Genomic DNA, 24072 nt, shown 5'->3' with positions numbered 1-24072 from the left:
CAAGGCAACAGTCCTCAATACCTACTAGAATGTAACCCTGCAAGGTCAAGGAAGTATAGATGGTAGATGGCTGTGTTTTTGCAAACCCTAGAAGAAAATACACTCTAAAAATGATGCATTGTGATTAAATGAAATAAATTATTATTTATATAAAATAATATGACCTGAACTAGTTGTTGGCAGAAACAAAGTTTTACCTCAAGGTCAGTTTTTTGGTTAAAATTAGAATATGTAGGTCTTTAGTACATAATTTTCAAACAACAAAACTGTAAATAGACTTTTAATTAAATATATTCAAAAGTCTATACAACAAATCTAATTTCCAAATCTACACAATAAAGACTATCAGGAAAAACTAAGTTTAACATAAAAATAACCATCAAACTTATACTGCTTTATTTGATTAAATGTTACACAGCTCTCCATGTATTTGCAACTTTACGTCTTTCTTCTACCTTAGTCGGTTTACGGACACCAATCACACTTGAGAACTGGAGTTTTAGTCCCGCCCCCTGTGACATGTCTTCCTGTGGCCATTTTACACTTGGCTAACTAAAAAAACAAAAAAACAAAAAGAAAACGTCGCACTCACCTTAGCTTCAACGTGACGTATTATAAAAAGGCTGTTATTGAAATAACTCCAGGGTAAGTCTTTCATCCGTTCTGTCTAAAAATGCACTCGGTTTTGTAACAGTTGAGAGCCGTTTTGGTTCGGTGTGTCAAACCTGGAGTTGCTAGTTAGCTTAGCTGCTAGCAGAGATGACCGCTGCACGTTAGGTTCCTGTTCTGTTAATATTTGTGTGTGCTTTGCTAGCTGCAGAAGAATGTCTGTTGTTTAAAGTTTTGGTAGTTTGTTTAATAATGTGGACAGAAAGGTAAGAAGATGAACTCAAGGTGAGAGTAGCGTGTGTACAGTAAAAATATGCATCCGAACGATCACATTGCACAACACTACTCTGCACCCAGACTTTATTTTTTTTTCTGTAATTCGATATCTCATCTCATCTTAGCTCCTTATTGCTGCTGTCATCTTGCATTCAATAGCTTTAACTGTCAAGAAGCAAACGCTTTGAGGAAATTTCAAAGTCGACATGGACTATGAGCGGAGGTGAGTAAATCATTTATTTTTTTTAAATATTAATTATTTGGCATATTTTTCGTTGAAGACACTTTAACGTCATAATATCCTACATCATCAGGGGTGGTCGAGGCGATCGCATCGGTCGCTATGGTAGCTCTCACAATGATCACAACTTTCGGGACATGGACTATCGTGCTTATGGGCAAGAGGATGAGGAGGGAGTCCATGAAGTCAGAATGCAAGATGATGGGCTATACATGCCTGATGAGGCGCTAGGTGCTCATGACTTCCCAGCAGGATTCCAAGGTTCCCCACATTTTCACCATAGAGGGAATACCAGAGGTGACATTGGTCTGGAGGGGAATGCCCCTGTATGGCCCCCCTTTTCTCAGTCACACCCTGATTGTGCACATCTCACCCACCAAGGGGAGGAGGATGGATTCAGACAAGACTTTGAGCAGATACAGACTGGCCCGCCAGGAAGGGGTAGGCAGAGAGGTGGAAGAGGCTTTCCAGAAAACAGAGGTTTAAGTAGGGATGGCAACTGGGTTGCCCATTCTGAGCAGATGGAATTCAGACCAAGAGATGAGGACAGGGTCTCTCGTGGAGGCGGAAGGAGGACGAGGGTAAATCCTGAGAAATGCATAATTTGCAACATTTTCTTTCTTTTAGTGGGAGTGATTCGTTATTTTAATTCGACCTTCTCTGGAAGACTTTTCCAGCAGCAGCGGAGGAAGGCGGTTGTGAAAACGCTGGACAAGACCTGTCTGCAGAGGAACTGGACCAGAGAGACCAGGACTACCGTGCAGACTTGGACCAGAACCAGAGGCCCAGTAACATTATCATGCTTCGCATGCTACCAATGAGTGCCACAGCCAATGAGGTGTGATTTGTTCCAAGCTATAATCCTTTATTTATACAGGAAAAAAATCTCTTCAGAGTCATTGTCTCATTCACAAGAGAGATCTGTTACACACATCACAAAAAATAACCTAAAAACAATAATACAATGTACGTAAGCCGCACCAAGCAGTGGTGCAGCTTATGCTTGTATTCTAAGCTACATATATTTTTTTTTTATAAGATTCGGGCACAACTTCAGGAACAGGGGATCCAGCCAAGAGAAGTTCGCCTTATGAGGAACAAATCTTCAGGTGAGGGTTTGTCTGCTGGTCACCTTCCCCTCCTTGTCTCAATCTCATCCACTCCTGGCTCTGTTGTTGTTGCCGCTCTCGTTGTTTTTCCTCTTAGGATCGATTGCCTTCACTTTCTCACAGCCTTGTTATGACACATGACAGCTCTAGCACAGCGCAAATGTTTAGATATTCAGGTTTGTACAGAGAAGGCTCAGACTCCTGCTTTGTGACTTTGATCTTCTGGTTTCTGTCCTTTTGCTGTTCCTCACAGAGCAAAATCCATCCATCCTTTTAAGTTATGTCCTACTAATTTCGCCTCTCATGCAAACATGTGGGCCTACTGCCAAGAAGTATCATTAACTCGATTTTCCTGTTCTCTGTGTTTCATATACTGATATATTTTTATTCTTGTTTTGTGGTTCTGTCCCATCCACCTCGGAAATTAAATGCGCTTGAGCAGAGCAAATTTTGAAAGTTAAAACTCCAAATAGATCAATTATTTCCATAGATAAATTGTGTGTCCTGAGAATGAAACCTTGCAGCTAACGATCAGCTACATGGTTGATTTTCTATATATTTTTTTTCCTAATGTTTCCCATTAAGGTCATTGTGTCTTTGGTGTCGCACTTTGCTAACTTCCTGGTTGTCTGTAAGGTGTGCTTTACTGACACTGGCACACTTACCCTCCCCAACACTCTGCTGTCTCTTTTACACCCACATCAGTCTTTATCTGCTTTTCAGATTAGTCGCTGTGATCTAACATTTTGGAGAATAACCTTTGTATTTTTATTTTTTGTGCATACTTGTTGTTGTAAATCTAAGTATTTTGCACCAGGTAAAATAATTCAGTGCCTTGCTAAAGTATTTTTACCCATTAAACTTTTTACTGTTTTGTCTTAAGAAACATTGTCAACAGGGCCATTGGAGGCTGATCAGAGTGGAAGGGAAGACACAAGAAGCTAAATATAGGGCTGCACAATATTAGAAGACAATACTTAATAGAACTATTGGAATGTTGTGATGAAACCACATTTTTCCTCAATCTTATCTTTTCCCTTGACTGTATTGGACTCCATCTCTTGGATTTAAGTCTACTGCAATGGCACTCCACTGACCAGATGGAAAAAAGTGAACTCCCAGTATTCATGGGGATTACACACCACAGCCAACCATGAACACTTGGGACTCCTACTAAAAACGCTATTAAATAACTTCTTTAATAGGTCAAATGCTAAATGTACCTTAGAATGCATTAATGTGCAGAGTGGAAATCATCTTGGCACTACTTTGGAATCAATACCAACAGTATTCCTTTTTTCAGTCCGGTCTTTTTAAAAATATTTTACATAAGTTCTATGGAAAAAAAATCAGAGAATAGCTGAATCCATGAATACTGAACTACAATTAGGCGAGATCCACTGTATTCTTTTGTTGCACAAGATCTGATAGTTGGTGTGTAATATTTAACCAATACAGTATTTCTCATTTCTGTTTAATATTGCATACCAAACAAATACTTTGACAACACAGCACAGGGTTAACCCTGTGATAAATTACATTTACTAATGTAATTTACATTAACAAAAAAAGTTAATTACTTTTAACTAATGTAACTTAGAATAATGAACTGAAACCTATAGCTAGAAAGGCAGAGTGTTGTTTTCTATCTAACCATAGTCTTTTCTACAATGGCCAAGTCAAAGTCCTGACCTAAATTCACATGTCAATCTAGTTTCAGGGTCCTGGTAGTGATGTTCCCAAAAAAGTTGGTTCTACAAAGTGTAAACTAAGTGATGTATGTCCAGCTTTTCAGATTTGTTTTTGTGGAAAGATTTTGAAAATCTTTTCTTTTTTAAATTACCGTGTGCTACTTTGTCTTGTCTGTCACAAAAAGAAAAAAAAAATCCACTAAAGTACATTGATGTGGTTTTATTTGGACAAAATGTGAAAAAATTTAAAGGGTATGAACACTTACGCAAGTCACTGGTTATACAGTAAAGGTCTCTAGTCTTTGCGATTGGAGTTTGAATTAAAAGTATCAGAAATGTGTGTGTTTGTTGCCGCTTGGGTATCTCGACTTCCATTTTGCAAAGAGCTCAGACCCAGACAGATGGGTGGGTAGTATTCCTCCTCATCCCCGACTCCAAGTGAGACCCATCCTGTGCAGAACATTTGTGGGAGAGAACATGTCATATATATATATTTTTTGTTGTTGTTGTTGGGGCTCAAACAGGGTTTTTCTCTCTCTTTCTCTCCTCTGTAAATGAAGCACTAACCCAAACACTGCGTTGTTGTTATGTTGTTGTTGTTCGGTTGCTGTGGCGCTGGGCGGTGTCCAGGTCAGAGCCGAGGATTCGCCTTCGTCGAGTTTAATCTCATACAGGAGGCCACCCGCTGGATGGAGACCAACCAGGTCACTCTCTCCAACACATACACAAATACACATATAGATTAAGTCAGTGGGACATTAGCTAACATGATATCCAGTGACATCATGCCGTCAGGTGCACTGTCATGGTTTTCTGCAAAATGCACTCTTGAAAATGATTGATTTCCTGTGCCTAAGGCAGGTAAGCCTTTGTATTTTTAGAATGTTTTCTTTCCACATGCACACAAATTCCAGTAAGATGCAAATTCATGTACATCACAGCCAAGAATATAGACTCAACACTTGCCTAGTTTTCAAAAATAGATCCTCGCAGTCATTATCTCTACAGTATAACTTTTTTCCAATAGAGGGCTGATTCTGTAATACCGTCTATCAGTCCTATGTCCGTTTTCTCTGCCACCTTTGGAGAGTACACACCAGTGGAAATGGAAATTCTCCTCAGGTATTTTGTATAGGGATGTACCGATCCGAACCCAGCTATTGGATCGGGGTTACCATCATGGCATTTTTTAAATAATCGATATCGGAGTCCCTGACAAAACGTAACTTCTGAAAAATATTGCTGGTGTACTGTTTTTTTTTTTTTTTTTTTTTTTTCTTTTTGTCAGCTGCACCACCAGTGAGCCCAGGCTGAATTTTTATTTCTTTAGTTGTTTATTTTGTGACAGTCCTGTCACACTTCTGCATGCATGGCTCACTAAGCTGAATTTTAGCCCATGCATATTACTTTGTTGTCCTAGTAAGAGTTTTTCATTCTTTCTAATGACATTCACAGTGAAAGAGACTGTGTTGGCTGCTGCCATTTTCTGTCTGTCTGTGTCATGTGACTTACTTTGTCTGCTGGGTTCAGATGTTCCCATGCGCTGCTTGATCTAATAGAAAGACGCGAAGCTGCAGTCGCAACTCAAGTGTGACGTTTATGAAGCAGGAAAATGGAGGCTCATGGAGATAGATCAAAACGGAGGGTAAACATGCTGGTGTTAACCTCGGACTTAATCAAATTTACTTAGCATTTTCTGCAGAATTTGTACGTAGATTCTTGAATTCGCTAGCTTTGGCAAGTCAAAAACATGTTTAAAAGCAACTTTTTATTTTAGGTGGGATGTAGTAAGAACTTAATAGTCGCTCTTTTCACCAAGTTAATATATGTTAGAGCTGCATATGGAGGATTTTCTGCAGAAACACTGGTAATAAAATACCTTTAGCTGTCAAGGAAAACGGATAAGTGCAGATCCACCTTCCAGAACCTTATTGGTGAGTAAGTCCTAGTGTTGGTGAAATGTGCCACTTGTCAGCTGCTGAGTTTTCAAGCACATACATGGCAGTGATTATTAACTTAGATGAGGTTTCTGACTGGGACTCTGTATCGGAAAATGCCTAATGTTAAATGACTCGGATCGGTATTGGTGGTGGGGAGGGGTGGGCTTAAAAACAACCCTGATCTGAACATCCCTGCTATTTTATGTTGATTCGGAAACAACATAATGTTTGGGTTTTTTTTATTATTCATTTCTTTCAACCATTACTGCATATTTTAGGACAAAGCTTTTGTCATTTGGGGTTTGAAGGGACTTGTGTGGGCTTTGTTGGAATCTGTGGAAAGTTTCCCCTTAAGGGGGGAGGGATAACACATTTATAAAGATATCACACATTGTCCCTAAATAATGGGAATCCACAAAACTACAGACACACCATCTCAGTCCGTCCGAATTTTCTTAAGCTGAAGGTTGCAATTCTCTGCTGTCCTTTTTTTTTTTCCTCTTTCTTTTTTTTTAAGCCTCAGCTGTTCTGATTCTCTCTCTTCCTCTTAATTTGTTTTTTCTTCTCTTTCAATCTCATCTCTTGTGAGATGAGGCCTCTTTGTGGCGTGTGTGACATTATCACTGAAACTCATTCTTTGTCCCTCCTGCTTCTCTTTCTTTTTCCTCCAGGGGACGCTGATGATAATGGAGCAGCGCGTGTCCATGCACTACAGCGACCCCAAACCACGAGCCAACGAGGACTGGCTCTGTAACAAGGTTTATCATGCTTGAATTACCTGGTCTGTGCATATCAGACGTAATGTAGCGGCTCACCTAGCAGGACTTCTAATGGGTTGCACGTTATTCTAACAGTGTGGTGTCCAGAACTTCAAAAGGAGAGAGAAGTGCTTCAAATGCAGCGTGCCCAAATCAGGTGAAGTTTTAACAGGAGTTGCTATTAATATCCAACCCGTTTTCTCTTCTTCTTTTGATGCATTAGTGTTGTGCTGTCTTTCCATAGAGGCTGAGCTAAAGCTGCCACAGCTGCTGAGGGAAATGCCTGTTGGAGTTCAGAAGGAGGGAGCCCAAGGTTTGCTGCCTCTGCCGGTATCGTACCACCCTGCTGGTCCCAGTGTTCCCCCGGGGCCTGCGCCGCAGCCGGCAGACGTCGCAAATGACAGTAAGCCTCCAGACGAGCTTTTACAATGCCCTAGACAATCTCTGCTGTTTATCACGTTGATACAATTCAATTTGACTGCAAAGCCAGCAGAAAACGCCAGTTATTATCCTCTATTTCCACAGCTCTGATTCTTAGAAACCTCGGGCCCCATACAACAGTGGAAGCTATTTTGTCGGCGTTGGCTCCATTCGCCACCCTCTCCCCTTCCAATGTTCGCCTGATCAAGGACAAGCACACACACCTAAACAGAGGCTTTGCTTTTCTGCAGCTTTCTACTATAGTGGTAAGGGTAGAGAAAATACGTTTGATTTACTGACTCGCATGTTCCAGGTCAAACAGTAGAGCCTCCTGTCTGACATTATTGGATTTATTTGGGAATGACTTTATAGCCAAATGAAGCTGTGGAGATTTGTTTGTTGTTGTGAATTAGCCATACAGTTCAAACATTGAAGGAGATTACTCGCAAACATACAGATTAAACCATAGTATACCTTTTCAATGTTCGTTGTTTTATCAGTACAGCAGCCATACTGGAGCTGACCTCACGGTAAAAACATGAACGCATCACATGTTCTTTAGAGTCTTGTCATCTAGTACATGACGATTCTAGGGAATTTAAATGTCTGCAAGAAAATAAGCAGGATTCAAGAACTTACTATTTGCTTTTTGCGGTGATTTTTAAAAATAAACTTATCTTAAATATTAAAGGTCATTAGTAGGTCATTATTATTTTTTTTTAATCAACAGGAGGCCTCACAGCTGCTTCAGATTCTTCAGGCTCTGCAGCCCCCCCTGTCTATTGATGGGAAAGCCATTGTAGTGGAGTTTGCCAAAGGTTCCAAACGGTAAACTCTTTTAACAAATAATGCAGTTAAATATACTTGCAAATTTCAGAGGAGAAAAAACTGGATCAAAGTACAACACAGACAAAAAAAAATCTAGTTTAGTTATGAGATAAAGTGTGAGATTAAGAAAGACTGCTTTAGCCAACACTACAAAATCGATAATGACATTTTCTGTTGCTCTTATCAACATCAGTGATGTCTTTGTGACTGAGGGGAGCAGAGTGAGCGCGGCTACAGTGGCCAGCACTGCAATAGCCGCTGCACAGTGGGCTATATCACAGGTAACTTATCTAGCTTCACTTACTAATAAGGTGAAATGAAGGCATCCCGAACGAAATGCTTATTTGTCTACTGTTTGTTTTGCTTTATGTTTTATTTTTAGAACTCTCAGAATGGATCAAATGAGGATGCAGCAGTTTACCAGCAGGGAGCAGCAGTGACATACAGCCAAGAAGGACAGAGCTATTCTGGGGCAGACGGCGTCGCTTTAAGGATCCAGACGGACTCCAGGATTGCACCCCTGGTTGGTGCAGGAGCAGCACTAAATGGAGCATATACAGGAGGAACCCCAGGTTGGTCTGACTGATTCTTCTAGTAGTCTGTAACAGTGCTGTTTAATATTTCTGCAGAACAGTATTTGCTCATGATGTTTCCTTGCTCGTCTGTAGCTGTTATCTCATCTGAGGCAGTAAAACTTGGTCCAGCAGCTGGACAGCTGTCTCTCATCCCAGCAATCTCCACATCAGCCACACAGGTACATAGATTTTTTGTTTTGTTTTCCATTCTCTTCCTGTATCTTCCCAACTCGTTGTTTTAAGAGTTCTGCCTCTTCACAGGTTGAGATTGTAGGAAAACCACAGCCAGCTGCTACTAATCAGCCTGCCATCCCCGGCACCGAACACGAGCTCAAACAATATCGTAAGTATTTCCTGCAATTAGACTTCTTGCAAAACTGCAGGTGGTGAAATTTCCTATAATTCAAAACTTTTTTTTTTCTTGTATATTTTTGCAGCTGTGCCAGATGTGTCTACTTACCAGTATGATGAAAGCTCAGGCTTTTATTATGACCCATTCACAGGACTCTATTATGACCCAAATTCCCAGGTAAACTGTCCACTCTGAACAAATTGCAGAGAACAGAACAGAAACATTTTGAATACAAGCGAGCTCATCCTTACGACTTCTTTTTGCTTTTGGGGTTCTTTCTCATGTCAGTACTACTACAACGCTAACACTCAGCAGTACATGTACTGGGATGGAGAGAAGCAGACCTACACTCCTGCTGCCAGCCAATCAAACGCCGAGGGTGCATCAGTGAAGGATGGAGCGTCCTCTTCGGACAGCACAGCAAGCAAAGAGAAAAAAGAGAAGCCAAAGAGTAAAACTGCTCAACAGGTACTCTACTAACTGGATACAAATTTAAGAGTTGTCATATTTATTGAAATAAACTAAATTTTTTCTTTTAATTTTACGTTATGTAGGTATATTGTACAATGGAATATTAGGGCCAAAATAAAAAAAATACAAGATTAAAGTCATAAAATGATGATGATAAAATAATACGAGAATAAAGTCGTAATATGACTTTGTTCTCATAATGTATTTATTTTTCTTAGTATGGCCCTGTTTCTCTGAAATATTTCCTATTCTCACAGTTTTAAGAAAATAAAAAAAAGCAAAATGTAGTACTGATCAAACTCAGTGTTATTTATCTTGACAAATTTAGTTCCCCCTTTCATTTAGAGGGTTTTGTTTACATTTTGAAATCCCTTTTTAATATCGAATAAAAACATCTTAAATCCCTGTGAAATTTTACAAATGTATTTTTTTTAAATTTGCTTTTCCAGATTGCCAAAGATATGGAGCGTTGGGCTAAAAGTCTCAACAGGCAAAAAGAAAACATGCGTTCTGTCTCTTCGTCCCCTGCTGTCGGCTCTTCTCGAGGGCCGGGTCACAGTCGCTTCGACGACTACAGAGAGTCTGCAAGTGCCGATGCGGGCTATGCTGTTCTGGAGAAAAAGGTGCCAATACATCTGCCTTATCAGAATGTCAGGAGGAGTGATTAACTTGGACGCGTTTAGATTTGATCACCTATTTAAACCCACTTAATTTTCTGTCCTGCAGGGTGCGCTGTCTGAAAGGGTGCCGAGTTTTCTGGACCAGATCCGTCAAAGTACAGAAGTACGAACATGGCTGCAAGCTGTGGAAAAAAATGCATACGTTTTTATAGCATTTTTCTTCATTTGAGACGTATAAATGGAGCACAATATCCATCTCATTCTCCAATCTTCTGCCTTGACACCAGCAGCATTCGCCCCCTCAGCAGTCCGGTCTGGTCCCAGCCTACAGCGCAGAAAGTGACAGTGAAGACGAAGGAGCTGACAAAGATGAGAAAGAAGGGAGACTGACAGACTGGGTGAAACTGGCATGTCTGCTCTGCAGAAGGCAGTTCCCTAGCAAAGAGGCCCTCATCAGGCACCAGCAGCTCTCTGAACTCCATAAAGTAATTTTAAAATATTAGTTTTAATAATCATTAACAGCTCACTAATTTATAAAATGCATGTGTAAGATTGTCTGTGTACGTTTAAGACGAAACGTTGTCATTGCCTTTGAATAATTTTCCTCCTTAACTTTGTGTGACCGTTCACCTTTGTCTGCGTCTTCAGCAAAACTTGGAGCAAAGAAAAGCTCAGCTGGAAGCTAGTGGCAAGGTCAGTTGAGCTTCAGAGAGAAGGATGGACACCAACGCTTATGTTCAATTCGTTCACTATAAATGTTCTCACCATTTCTGATGCAGAGATTAGCAGATGATGGCGAACCGCCAGAAGCTAAGAAGAGGAAGTTCAGTCCAATGTAAGCAGTTTTGACGTGAAAAACTTCTGATTGTTTTGAAGCTTTGCTTTAAGATTTTAAGATTTATTTTGTAATGTGTTGCAGGCTTGAACGTGTACTCAACATTCTTTTTGTGTTACCTTTTTATAGTGACGGAACAGGAACTAGCCTTGGTGCAAGGATGCTGCAAGGAGGTGTGAAGAAGGGGCTTCTGTTGCGCAACATGCAAGTGGAGTGACCACTTGCATTTTCCGTTTCACCCATCCTAGGAAATGATGAACTTGTAAAAGTGAACATATTATTGCTATCTATATAAAAACCTCTTACTTGTAGATAGATATTATAATTACCTCAACAGTGGTAATAGTCTCATGAACTGATCCTGTAGCAGTAAATGTTGGAATATTGCACAAATTGCACCTTTTTCGCTTGCTTCCTGAATAATGCAGTTTTCATTTTTCACTGGCTTTGAGGTTTGTTTGTAATAAAAAAGTTTGGAAAAACATTTGCTGCTCAGAAATTGAGTATCTGTAGCCTACAGATCTTTATGCCAGCAAATGAGTCTATGCACCATAGATATTTTTTTTCTTTTAAGTTAATGCTGCATGCCTTGTCATTCAATGAATGACTGATCTGGGCATGCACTGTGTATATTTTTGAGTGAGCATTTTCTACAGATGTTGAGGCGGGAACATGGTGGCTACCTGAGCTGTAAAAAAAGTCTCACTATCATTAATGTGTAGATAGGAATTGTCTCTGTTTACCTTGTTTTAATGTACAATGAAACTAATATTGTCTTTAGAAAATTATTTTTGTCTACGTATTTGTCAATTAATGTGACTGTTTGATTAAGCTAATGTACATTTAAAAAAAAAATCAATCTTCACTGATGGAATGCATTTGAAAGGAGGTGGAATGTATTTCAGGTTTCAACATTTTAACTAGAAATTTCACCAGCTGTGTCTTTCTGTTATGTTCACATAAAGAAAGCGGAATATATTGCAATTGCCGATATGAATTTTGTGGTGTAATAGCTGTTTGTTTTTTCTTTTGGCTCTACAAAAGCAGAGGTTTGTTCCTAATTTTTGGTTTTCGTGCAACTGCAACCCTCTTACTAAATCTGCTCGTGCTGCGCCTGCGTGGTTTCCATAGTAACGTTGTCAAACTTAGTTCTTTTGAAAACTGCTCAGGCGCCGCTCGCAAGCAAGCTAATTGTACCCACTTTAAGACAATATTGGTCCCCAATGTCTGACAATGATGATGTGTACCTGTCCCCCGAAGAACAGTTAGGGGAAGATGCGCCTACTGAAGAAGGCGAAGAAGGGGAAGAAGCCGATAAGGTTCGTGTTATAGCGGTAGACTAAAGACAGTTTTAAAACTCCTTAATTTAGCTACTCATGTCAGTTTTGAGTCCTTGAAAGCCATATGTACATTTCTATTACAGTTCTCAAATGTTTATTCAGTTTTACTTCTGCCAAAAAAAGCTTGTTTAACCTGTTTCTACACCTGTAATGAGCTACTATAGGAAACTAATAAAAATGTTGCAGGATCCGCTACTAGCCAACGTGCGAACAGGTAAACTCTTGACATTATTCATACCACTGGCAGAGTTAAATTTGAAATTACTTCAAACAGGAAGTTCCTCATATCAAATTTCACATTTCATTTCTTAAAATGTAAAAAGAGCATAAGTTGTGGGGGGAAAAAAATTGTATGATGAAAATAATTATCAATGGAAATCTCTTTATGGACATTACTTAAACCGAACCCTTAAAACTTCTGATGAGCTTTTAAATTAATCACAATAAATTCCATCTTGGACCCTTTCGAATGTGTTTACATAGAAAAGTATATTTTTGATTAAGTTTTGCTTGAAAATCAGGAATTCAATGTTTTGAACAGTGCCATTGCAACTGTCAGCTGGCTTACTGTAATAAAGCGGCACTGAAATTTGAGTTTTAAAATGGCGCTCGATTCACATGACCGGGTTAAAAAAAACATCTGAAAAAAGTAAGTTTAGTCAAGTCCAAAAAAACTCTTGTGAAAAACCTTGTCTTTCGGATTCTTATCACATTTAACAGAAATAAAGGCTTAAATAGCCGTCTGTGAGTAATTAATCTGTATAACGTATTTCGCTTAGTAAATTAAGTTACTGAAATCAATGGACTTTTTAAATAAAGATTTGTTGAATGTGACGACTGACCACAACAACCTTAAACAGAGATTACATTTCCTGCAGATGAAGCAGTAATCTGTCTTGCCGTTTTCCATGTTATCATGACTTGGGAAGAAATGGTCTGCAGCAGACTCCAACCCATCCTGAAAGCACTCAGTGTTTTGCAGAGAATGCAGGCACAGCTCTTAATATTGGTTATACACTGACAAGTTTGCTCTTATATGAGCACACTACATTCCCACAGCAGCCCCTCAAACAAATGATAGTAAAGACTTTAAAACATTCAAACTTTGGTACTTTGGCCAGAGCCTTTACCTCCAATGTTTTTGTGTTTGTGTTTAAGTAACGTTCACAATAAAACTGGCTTCTCTGTACTCCTCAGATTCAAGTGTTCCCATTGAACAAAGAGATCATCATTGAGGGGCTTTCATTGCTCTGTCAGACAGGAAAAAAACTGGAACATGCTTTTATCAAACTGGACCTTAAAGACAGGTAAGCAGACAAAGATCAGCTGAAAAATTTAATTTAGTGCCAGCCTTAATGGTCGGAAAGTGCGTCATGTTCAGACATTAAAATATCCAGACCGTATTTAGAGACTGAACTCTTTGCATGTAGATAGATTTTAAACTCATCTGTTTTCTTGTGTCTGTGTCTCAGAGCGTTAACTGACATAATTGCAATCGGCAGTTATATTCACATACGTTTTCTGGACTTATCCAACAACTACATCTCTGATCTTTCTCCCTTGGCATCAATGACTCATTTGCTTTGGCTGAAGGCAAGAAAGTCTTGACTTTATGTAGAAAGTTGCATACGTCTGAATCATTAAATAAAACTCATACTGAAAGCAAATCTCTCTTTTGCAGGTTGACAGAAATTCTATGAAATCATTTAAAGAGCAACCTTTATCTGAGTTTACCTTTCTACAATGGTTGAGTGTGGCATCAAACCAGATTGTAGACATGGAAGGCCTGGTTGGACCGTCCATAGAGACGCTCATACTTTCAGGTTTCTCCTTTTGACGTTTATCCAGATGATAAGTCTAACATATTAACAAACGTTTCTATTAGTGGATATAATTAAAACCATTTCAATTGTTCATAACTCAAATAATTAAATCTTAAAGCCTATGTTTGTGAAAAGAATTATGTGACACTTTGAAACTTTCTTTCAGGTAATAGTATTCAGAAAATAAACGGTTTGCGAAATGCCGATTTTGCCAATTTAGTTATTCTAGAGCTGAGGGGAAACCAGTTGGAAACAACAAGTGGCTTTGACCTTCCAAACTTGCGGAAACTATACCTGGTAATACAAAGCATTGTGACTTGGATAAAATAAGTCACAGTTTCTTTGTCAACATAATCAGTCTTTGTAGAAGTTAATGTAAAATAGTAACTGTATGTATCATATCTTGTTTTTCCTCAGGCCCAAAACTTTATCAAACATCTTGAGGGTCTAGAGAAGCTAGAGCGCCTGACAACCCTACATCTTCGAGACAATCAGCTTGTAACTCTGGAAGGGCTCTGTCCTGAAATGAAGAGTCTTCAGTACCTCAATATCAGGTATTGTGGTACAACAACAAACTGGTGCCTAAATATACCTTTGGGGAATCAGCAAAGTCTATGAACCTCATTTTTTTTACTACCATCTTTTTCTCCTGTAGAGGAAATGCAATCGCTGAAGGAGACGCCTTACGAAGCCTCCACTTTCTGACAAGTTCCCTGAAAACTTTGGTTATTGCGGAAAATCCAGTAGTGGACGCAGTACCCTATCGGCAAACTGTACTAATACTCCTGCCTCAGCTGGAGCGAATTGACAAAGAGCCAGTCACCCTTGCAGAGAGAACAGAAGCTCGGAGGACAATCAGGGTATGAATATGTTGTTGTTTTCATATCTCTTTTGTTTTTTTTTTTTTATTTCAGAAATGTTTCAGCTTTTAATTGTGTGTGTTGTTTCAGGACCTTAAGGAAGGGGAAGCCGCACCTGTACCAAAAGATTAATAGAATGGGGAAAGTGGTGCTTTTTTGAAACGAGGAGCCTCTTGTGTATGAGTCAGCAACTCTGATTACAAATGTGTTTGTAAAACATGTCTCTTGCATGATTAATGTTCTGATTAAGATTTATCATATATAGAAATACAGCTAACTGTAACCATTATATGTAGTTGTTTTCAAGAAATGGAAAATTGCAGAGTAACTGACATTTAAAAAATGTGTTTTGGCTGCGAGATAAAAAGGAATTTTGTGTGTGAATATTGTATGTTCAGTTTTTCCCTGAGTAAGGATGATAGGGCAGAATCTGCTACCCACACTTCCTTGTAGCCAGCCTCCCAGCTCCAAATTTAAAGGAACAGTTACATTAGCTGTGCGTAGGCAAAAAACGTATTTAGAAACATGATCTAATGTAGGTAGGAGGAATTACACCCTTACTAATTAATATTTGTTTTATATCACTGTGTAGCCCAGTGGTAAACTGTATTTATGATGTATGTAAAAAGCAAGACGACGGAAGTGTGAATGTTATGGCGTTATCCATTTTTTTATGTTTACAACAAAAATAAAATGGAGACATAATGATATACTGAATAGTGACATCACTGTAACAGTTGTAATGCAGTAAAATGTCAGCTTATCAAATGAATATTATACTAAAAGCAAGCATACGCATTTTTATAAAATGCAGGAACACACATTTTGTCAGTCACACACGGTTTTTACGTAATACTTAACGTAGCCCTGCAGACTTCTCTATTTGTTTAAAAATCGCTTTTGCGGTAAAATGGTGCCGAATATGGTCCTGTAAGTTTTCGATTTACAAAAGAAAGACGACCTCAGAAAAGTTGTCGAAAGGTGCATCATGCTCTGCTTAACATACGCAACTTCTCTTCCTATAATGATTTGATTGGATGGGGGCTGGCTCGCCTGGTAGACATAAACCTCCCTCCGTGACAGTAGTTCCTCCTCCTCCTTTCAGTCGTTCTATACGCTGGGCAGCTAGCAGCGGCCTTCAAGTCCAGATAGCAGCCGTGTGCGGTGTTACATTACTTTAATTAATTCTCCAAGCAAACAAAGCGTTCCAGTTATCCTCCTAGAGACCATGGCTAGCTACCACAAACCCGACGAGAAGACTCTGCAGGGACTCAAAGACATTGCTAACAAGCTAAGGATCCACTCCATCAAGGCAACATGCGCTTCCAACTCTGGGTAAGTCACACAAAGTTACTCTGAGTCGCCAAGGGTTAAGGAAATCACACGGAATCACTGATAGAAGATTATTACCGTAGTCGTAGCGTGCAGACGATGCACGCGCTACCTGTGGGGGCCTGGTGGCTGCACGTGCAGTAGATTATGTTCATGCGGCGCGAGTTAGCCAGAGCTAACTGCGTATTAATGAGAATCCCGCTAGGGTTGTCTCCTTTCAGGAACACAGCAGCGTCTAGTGTAAGGAAATTCAAACCCACTAGATGGTTCATGCAGAGCCTCTTCGGTATAACGTTATATTTTAAGTTCCCCCCTCAAGGCACTTTTTTTTAATGAGCACAGATAAAGTGAGTCAAGTCTATGATACTGACTTCCATGTAACCACTATCACATGCTCCTGTGTTGTGGTCTCATGCTCGTTTTCTCTCCTGGGGTTTGTAATATCAGTTTATAGAATTTGGAATGCTCATAATTTTTTTGTCATTACAAATTAGGTTTTGGTTTAATTTATAAACTAGTTATGCATATCTGCAAGCTGTTTGCACACAATGTGCCTGTAATTAAATATTTCTATACTTTTAACAGTTATTTTCTCATTGTGAACGCAAAATGTTGAATATTGAAACAGAAGTATAGGTTCTACTTATTTCCCCAAATGACGTTGAGGTACTATTTTGTCCCCACAGAATTTTTTGTCTCATATTTGTTAATCAGGTGTTGAAGTGTTTGCCCCTCCCTTAGGCAGTAATTGATATTAACTTTTTAGACTTTAGTATTTGTATTTTTCATTTTGTTTTTGTCATATACAAGATCTGCTTTAGGGCAGGATACAGCAAAGCTAAAAACTCCCTTCTCATTTAATTAACCTCTATTTAAAATGGTCAAATTCCCTAAAAATGTATCCTAAATCAACTAAAGGATTTAAATCAATAACGTCACAATATATCTATTGTGCCATCCAATGTGTGCAATATTATAATTGCATATTTTGTAGACAATAGAATTTCAAACTCCAGGCGCTAAGCTAATTTCAAACAACATTGCTTCTCCTGGATGGATGTTCTCTTCCCTTTTTTATGTCCACAACTGGTATAGAAAATCAGACAGGGGTGGAGAATTTTGGATGATGTAAAAGAGGAGCTGGTTGGGGGGAAAATGTGGATTATTCATAATTGATATGTTGTTTTTCAACAATAACATAGTAGAGTCATGTTTTTGTGAAATCCGACTACCCTGCTATAAACGTAATGATACATTTTCTTTTAAAAGAATCTGCATTCACTGTATGATGATCTTGTCCAGGTATGACTAGTAGTGTTACCATTGCAGTCTTGTACTTAAGTGAACTGTTCTTGTCCAGATTTCAAACAAATGCACCGTTTAACAGCAAAAATTCAAAACTGGTTACCTTGTGGTTTTTGGCTCCTGTGTATGAACACCAGGTAAACTATTTTTACCAAAACAGAATAGTGATTAAAATCTATTCTGCTCCTTAAAGAATTGGTGCAGATTTTTATTTTCACACAGAAAATAGCCCCATTGGTTGATGCGGGTCGAGGCATGAATACTTGAAAAGGGTGCAGCTTTATCAGTTGGTGTAGCTGAACTTTGCTCCTGCTCTGTTAAATATAGTGGACTGGGTGTCACATGCATTATTACGCCTGACTAATTCATTTAGGGGAAAGCAGGGGGGAGTTTTGAACCAGATTCTTGCTTTCTCATTTTAGTCCAGTCATTACTGAGGAGAAATTTTAGTGGAAATGTTGACATGCATCAGTTTTATGTCATTTATAACACTTGGCAGCTACCTTTTTTTTCTTTTCTTTTTAAATTCTTGACAAAAGAGTGATTCACTCATGGATTATACTTGTGCTGCACCCTTGACTAAGCCCTTATGCAAATTCTTTTTCTTGAAATAAAAGGCCAGTTGATGAGTCTCTTTGGGTTCCTACTTCTTCCTTCAGAGAAGGAAATAAGGAAATCTTTGTCTGAAATTAGACTCGCACAACTTGTTACAAAGCAAATCTTAAGTTTGTACTGCAACCGTTTCCTCGTTCTGACTAATGCAGAACAATGCACTCTTATTGTCTTTCTCTGAATCTGCCTTGCTTTATTTTCAGCAGGCTCTGTCTCAACAAGTGGAAGAGTGGTAAATTAAACAACTGGATCTTGCTTTTTAATATAAAATTTAACAGTGAATGATGTACATTTGCATTGGATTTTGTACGAGTTCCCAGCATGCTCAAAATGGTACCAGTTTTAACTTGACCACAAAGGGAAGCTGAAATCTGTTGGGCAACTTTGGGTTTCTAGAAATGTTTACAATAATCCCAACCCCGTTTTTAAGCAACTAACAGTTACACAAGGCTTTTTTGCAAGATTTTTTTTTTTTTTTTTTTTAGCTTGAGGACATTTGTGTGGTAACCAGAGGTAGTTGTGTTTAAAAATTAACAAGTTATTGATTGATGGCGACGTTTTCTGATCTCAATAGGTCGTCTTCAAAAGCATTATCTGTCAACAATACAGTTGTGTAAATTTTGTGTGTTGCGGTCATGCTCTCTCGTTGAACAGCAGTTCTCGTACAGTTGTTCTGTCACTATTAACATAGTGCTTTAAACAAGAAATGATTGAACTTTTTCAGACTAAACACGAAGTTTGAATGTAACATGCATGCACTGGCATGACGGTTTTGTATACTAATATTGTGTCTGTGCTGTCAGCTGTCACTAATTGACTTCTTTTGATTTTGGTTCCTAAGCCATCCCACATCGTGCTGCAGTGCAGCGGAGCTCATGTCTGTGCTCTTCTTCAACGCCATGCGCTACAAAGCAGATGATCCTCGCAACCAGTGCAATGACCGCTTTGTGCTCTCAAAGGTTGGTGCTTGATGCAAATTTCTACCCGAGAGTTGTTCATTGTCATTCAGTTGGCTGGTGATCACACCTGGGAATTGTTCTGTAACTCCCATCAGGGTCATGCTGCCCCTGTCCTGTATGCTGCCTGGGCAGAAGCAGGTTTCGTGAAGGAATCTGATCTGCTCAACCTGCGTAAGATCGACTGTGACCTGGAGGGGCACCCCACACCTGTAAGTTTATAAAATTGTCTGGAATTTTTTTTTTTCTTTCAACATGACTGGGCAAAAATGTAATGGATGTAAAATGTAACTTTTCCTTTTTCAATTCACCCTGTTATATCACAGAAACTAGCATTTGTTGATGTGGCAACTGGATCTCTTGGCCAAGGTCTTGGAGCTGCTTGTGGGATGGCCTATACTGGCAAACATTTTGACAAAGCCAGGTCAGTCTTTATTTTTTTATTTTGTTTTTATTGAAGATCTGAATTGAGGAACAATTAGAGTTAAACCATTTTGGATTCTTAATCTCTTTTTCAGGTTCAAGAACTGTTTCATTTAGATTTAAATTGTAATATTAACATCCTTTGTGTCATCTCACCATTGCTTAAGAAAGCGGATTATTTGTGCAAAATGACCTGAGTGTTCTCTGGGCTGTCATGTGTTGAAGGCCAAAAGGTCTCAAAACTAAGCATCTTTTGCTGTTTTAGTGTAGTGTTGGCTCCCTTATCTTTCTAAAAGGTAAATTTAAATTCCATTAGTTTGCACAGTAGTGTCCAGAGTAGGCCTGGACTGTTTACCAGTATCAAGGTATTTAATAAGTGATATAGTTTGCAAACTGCAAAATTCAGTCATACTATTCGTACTGCACAGACTGGATGATGGGGCAGGTGGCCTGACTAGCGAGTGACTTTATACATTCTCAGACTTAAAGTTTTGGCATCTTTTTAAACTCAAACAATAATTCAGGACCCTTTTGACCCTACTAGCTTGTAATTGTATAGAAGCCACAAACACTTCCTTTTTTTTCTCCTCCTCTATTCATTGCAGCTACCGTGTGTACTGCATGCTCGGTGACGGTGAGTGTTCGGAGGGATCTGTGTGGGAGGCCATGGCCTTCGCGTCCTACTACAAGCTGGACAACCTGGTGGCTATCCTGGATGTCAACCGTCTCGGTCAGAGTGAGCCTGCACCCCTGCAACACGACATGGAGACCTACCGCAAACGCTGTGAAGCATTTGGGTCGGTAACAACACGAACTAACACACTTTCACTTTTTAACCTATCGGGACAAATTTGTGAGTTTAATATTATGAACTTTTGGTTAAAATTTGATTTTTGCCCATTTAGTCTGTTCCCATTTCTGATGTTTTTGCTGTGAGCCTCCCATAAGATTTTATAAATTTAACTGATATTGATGCATACTTTTCTGAGATTTATTTTAGTAATGATTTCTATTATGTTTAAATGTGTGTAGGTGGAATACTTATGTTGTGGATGGGCATGACGTGGAGGAACTGTGTAAAGCTTTCTGGCTGGCTAAGCAGGTTAAGGACAAACCCACTTGTATTGTTGCGAAGACCTTCAAAGGAAAAGGACTCAAAAGTATGTATAAACAAAATTTAAAGACGTTTCCTCACTTTAAAAACAAAATCCTAAATTTTTTTACTGAAACTTGTTTACTCATGGCTCTCCAGACATTGAGGATCTAGAGAACTGGCATGGGAAGCCAATCCCCAAGGACAAGGTAGATGGCCTTCTGAAGGACTTGCAGTCTCTGATCCAGGTCCCCAACAAGACCCTCTGCCCAGAGCTGCCCAATGATGATGCAGCACCAGCTGACCTGAGCCCCATCTCCCTACCTACACCCCCAGCCTATAAGAAGGGAGATAAGGTAGGAAAATACACTTTTTATGTTTTAAAAAAAACCCTTCATGCTGTAATTTGGCTGTGACTGAAGACACAAATAATCAATATTTTTGTTCCATAAGTCTTGCAGACTTAAATTTCTTTCATTTATGTGACCAGTTTCATTGATGACCCATCAGCCTTTGCTTTACCCTGTTCCCATCTTTCCCTTTAGATGGCAACAAGGCAAGCCTATGGTGTAGCACTGGCCAGGTTGGGTCAGGGAAGCAAGAGGGTGGTTGCCCTGGATGGAGACACCAAAAACTCCACTTTCTCAGAATTATTCAAGAAGGCCCACCCTGATCGCTATATTGAGTGTTTCATCGCTGAACAAAACATGGTAAAGTACACACACTCTCTCTTCTTGATATTGTTCCATATGGTGTAATCTGCTGCTATTCATGCTTAGCCCTGTTATCTCCAGCCTCTTTGGTCACTTGTGGCCAGGTTTTTCTTTTGAGCCTTCAATGTTTGGATCTCTGTTATCTCATCAGTTGTCATTTTGACTTGTAGAACTGTTTTTGCCTATAATTACAGGTAGGAGTAGCCATTGGCTGTGCCACTCGTGACCGCACAGTTGCATTTGCCAGCACCTTTGCTGCCTTCTTCTCTAGAGCCTACGATCAGATTCGTATGGGAGCGATCTCACAGTCTAACGTCAACCTAGTAGGATCTCACTGTGGTGTCTCCATTGGTAAGATTATGGCTCTAAATGATTGCCATCAAAAGTTCTGGTTTGCACGCATCTCTATTTTGAATTCATGGTTCAGCAGGTTTCGTTGCTGTTCATGCATTTAAAAAAAGCTTTTGAAAACCCTGCTGTAAAACTTTGGTATGGTCTGCCTTACTTCTCCATCACAATCGCTAAATAGTTAACCTTAATGTTCCCAGATAGCAAACTTTAGTGATGACTTCTGCAGTCTCTTACGTTCTGCACATAAACGTTTTGTGGGTGTGTTCAGGCTTAAAACACAGAATTTGTTCAGTACACCTGCACGCTAAACCTCGAGGTTATTATCTATGATTAAATGGGAGAACTCTGTCCTTCACCGGTCATATCTACCTTCAGGTGAGGATGGTCCATCTCAGATGGCTCTCGAGGACTTGGCCATGTTCCGCGCCATACCGACGTGCACAGTGTTTTACCCGAGCGATGCTGTGTCAACGGAGAGGGCTGTTGAACTGTCTGCTAACACAAAGGTCAGAGGCCTGCCTTAAGATTGTCCAGCAAACATTCTTCCCAGGGTCTATAGTCACATACCACTTTCTGTTCTTAGGGAATCTGCTTCATTCGTACTAGCAGACCAGCCACTGCAGTGATCTACTCACCAGATGAGAAGTTTGAAGTGGGTGTAGCCAAGGTAATCGATGCTGATGATTAATTGATCTGAAAACGGGGCAGAATCACAACCGATCTTCATTTGATGTTTGCTGACATTGACTGAATGGCCTCCAGGTTGTGCGCCAGTCCGACAGCGATGTGGTGACTGTGATTGGAGCTGGTGTCACTCTTCATGAAGCTCTGACTGCTTATGATACGCTTAAAAGTGAAGGTAAACTCGCATAAAAAAAATAATAAATAACAATTTTCTGAAGCAAATAGCAGCCTGAATAACCTAAACCTTAATTTGCAGGAAAAAACATTTGCGTAATCGACCCATTTACCATTAAGCCCTTGGACGCCGCCACCATTTTGTCCTGTGCCAGAGCCACAGGGGGGCAGATCATCACAGTGGAGGACCACTACAAGGAGGGTAGGCTTGTTTACTTGCTCCCATTGTCCTAATTGAGTTTGATGATGCATTAAAGCTTTCTGGAATTTTATGGGGGAGATTTTTATGTATTTTCTTTTTTAGGAGTTGGTTGGATTAAATGAAGTTGTAGTAGTAAGAACATATTTTCCAGGCTACAACTTTTGCCTTGTGACTGCAGGACAAATTTTCTGCCACTTGTAGGTCTTGCATTAAAATAAAATGTGGCTTATTTGATCTTTAGCAAATGAAGGCTGATTGGACTTGTTGGATTTAAAACAATGAACTTTTTAAGGGTTATGCAAATCTCCTCATTTTTAACATGCCCTGCCATTGCTTAGATTTTCAACAAAGTTTTCCCTTTAAGCTGTGACGTGAAATCAGTTTGGGTTTTTGCTTACATTGTGCATCATCTCTGTCCAGGTGGTCTCGGCGAAGCCGTGCTGTCTGCAGTGGGCGGGGAGCCCGGCATCGTGGTTACCCGGCTGGCAGTGAGTGGCGTTCCCCGCAGTGGGAAGCCCCAGGAGCTCCTGGATATATTTGGCATCAATGCCAAGCACATCGTCACCGCTGTCCGCCAGACCTTTGCAAACTAAAGACTCCATCTTCTGAGCTTTCATCACAACCTGCTTCCATCTATCGATCGTCCACACCTGCTAGCCTCTCTACTGCCATCTTGTGGCTTTAGAACTGCAGTTCACTAACCATGTATTGCATTTTAAGAGCAGAGTGTAATGTGTTTTGCAAATAACCCTTTTACCTTCCACCTTTGTCAGACATTCCTTTTCCCAAATGCTTGTTGAAGCTGAAAACTACTGTAAAGTTTGACGGTACAAATTTTGATTGTCAATTAACTCAGGCCACGACTTTTATCATCATTCCCTTTATTTTATTTCTTTTCCTCAACTCTGGCTTTTCACTATGACTGCTGTTTTTGCAATGCACTGTATCTCTTATGTAGTGAAAACCTTTAGCTCAGAGTTCAGATGTTTTCTTTACCGCAGAATTAAGTCACACAATGACATTCCATAGCAATTCCTGATCCCACAAAATCTAACAATGCTTTTGGTGTTTGCAGGTTCTCAAGTCTCACCTGTTGTAGCTGTGATGTGCTAAATTAAAAGTTCATGGCTTAACACCATTATTGCTGTCTGTTGTTTACTTCCTGATGCTAATTCCATTGTGTTTTTTCCACTTCATCTACTCTGAGATAAATTTGGTTGTACCTCAAGCTTGGTGCTCAGGTTTGTTTAGCTGCGTTTCTCTCAAAGCAGCAGCAACTGGAAATGCCAAGTCTGTGTATTTAAAGGAATGTTTTCCAGCCACTTATTATATAGCACAATCAAATAATTGTGACACCTTCAGTTGTTATAAAAATGCTGTATATATCAAACATGACTTAAAAGAAATTTGACTTCAAAATTTAACGCCTTGAAATTGGCCTCTGTCTCTAAGAAACTTTTCTTTCTTACATTCTGCCTT

The 24072-nt window shown here is 39.6% G+C and overlaps 3 protein-coding genes across 5 annotated transcripts; all 3 read left to right on the top strand.

The window, feature by feature from the left end:
- Positions 1-333: 333 nt before the first annotated feature.
- rbm10 (RNA binding motif protein 10) lies at positions 334-11722 on the top strand. Of its 3 annotated transcripts, none has more exons than XM_088007325.1 (23): positions 334-645; positions 1011-1108; positions 1200-1707; positions 1794-1964; positions 2166-2235; positions 4557-4630; positions 6538-6624; positions 6721-6781; positions 6869-7027; positions 7150-7310; positions 7775-7872; positions 8066-8153; positions 8255-8444; positions 8541-8626; positions 8709-8790; positions 8885-8976; positions 9088-9267; positions 9720-9893; positions 9997-10053; positions 10178-10375; positions 10539-10583; positions 10670-10725; positions 10855-11722. In XM_088007325.1, the coding sequence occupies exons 2-23, from the start codon at positions 1092-1094 to the stop codon at positions 10940-10942; spliced, it is 2742 nt and encodes a 913-aa protein (XP_087863451.1). In that variant the 5' UTR covers positions 334-645; positions 1011-1091; the 3' UTR covers positions 10943-11722. The 3 variants fall into 3 exon arrangements, with proteins under 3 accessions (XP_087863451.1, XP_014865430.2, XP_014865432.2); XM_015009944.2 differs by having other exon boundaries at positions 335-645; positions 1045-1108; XM_015009946.2 differs by having other exon boundaries at positions 340-645; positions 1045-1108; positions 10181-10375.
- A 148-nt stretch (positions 11723-11870) lies between these two features.
- lrrc23 (leucine rich repeat containing 23) lies at positions 11871-15132 on the top strand. The gene is made up of 8 exons (XM_015009959.2): positions 11871-12044; positions 13263-13372; positions 13538-13658; positions 13747-13888; positions 14055-14185; positions 14306-14442; positions 14544-14748; positions 14839-15132. Exons 1-8 carry the CDS (start codon positions 11949-11951, stop codon positions 14878-14880), a joined length of 984 nt encoding a protein of 327 aa, XP_014865445.2. The 5' UTR covers positions 11871-11948; the 3' UTR covers positions 14881-15132.
- A 701-nt stretch (positions 15133-15833) lies between these two features.
- Positions 15834-23731, top strand: tktb (transketolase b). Its single transcript, XM_015009950.2, has 14 exons — positions 15834-16083; positions 18839-18956; positions 19052-19165; positions 19280-19377; positions 19982-20173; positions 20409-20536; positions 20629-20825; positions 21015-21179; positions 21377-21533; positions 21909-22039; positions 22117-22200; positions 22296-22392; positions 22474-22593; positions 23014-23731. The coding sequence occupies exons 1-14, from the start codon at positions 15977-15979 to the stop codon at positions 23184-23186; spliced, it is 1881 nt and encodes a 626-aa protein (XP_014865436.2). The 5' UTR covers positions 15834-15976; the 3' UTR covers positions 23187-23731.
- Positions 23732-24072: the final 341 nt, after the last annotated feature.

This window comes from Poecilia mexicana, unplaced genomic scaffold (assembly GCF_051168715.1).
Source record: "Poecilia mexicana isolate PSO_F unplaced genomic scaffold, ASM5116871v1 scaffold_7, whole genome shotgun sequence".
NCBI classification, from domain to species: domain Eukaryota; kingdom Metazoa; phylum Chordata; class Actinopteri; order Cyprinodontiformes; family Poeciliidae; genus Poecilia; species Poecilia mexicana.
This window is presented reverse-complemented; position numbering and strand designations above follow the sequence as displayed.

Bases quoted from the DNA above. Each gene is read 5' to 3' on its own strand.
- rbm10 (XM_088007325.1), top strand. The intron at 8,977-9,087 runs GTAAACTGTCCA...TTCTCATGTCAG, and splicing joins ATTATGACCCAAATTCCCAG to TACTACTACAACGCTAACAC. The intron at 10,726-10,854 runs GTAAGCAGTTTT...ACCTTTTTATAG, and splicing joins AAGAGGAAGTTCAGTCCAAT to TGACGGAACAGGAACTAGCC.
- lrrc23 (XM_015009959.2), top strand. From the start codon at position 11,949: ATGTCTGACAATGATGATGTGTACCTGTCCCCCGAAGAACAGTTAGGG. The intron at 12,045-13,262 runs GTTCGTGTTATA...TGTACTCCTCAG, and splicing joins AAGGGGAAGAAGCCGATAAG to ATTCAAGTGTTCCCATTGAA. The intron at 13,373-13,537 runs GTAAGCAGACAA...TCTGTGTCTCAG, and splicing joins AAACTGGACCTTAAAGACAG to AGCGTTAACTGACATAATTG.
- tktb (XM_015009950.2), top strand. From the start codon at position 15,977: ATGGCTAGCTACCACAAACCCGACGAGAAGACTCTGCAGGGACTCAAA. The intron at 20,537-20,628 runs GTATGTATAAAC...ATGGCTCTCCAG, and splicing joins CAAAGGAAAAGGACTCAAAA to ACATTGAGGATCTAGAGAAC. The intron at 22,594-23,013 runs GTAGGCTTGTTT...ATCTCTGTCCAG, and splicing joins GGAGGACCACTACAAGGAGG to GTGGTCTCGGCGAAGCCGTG.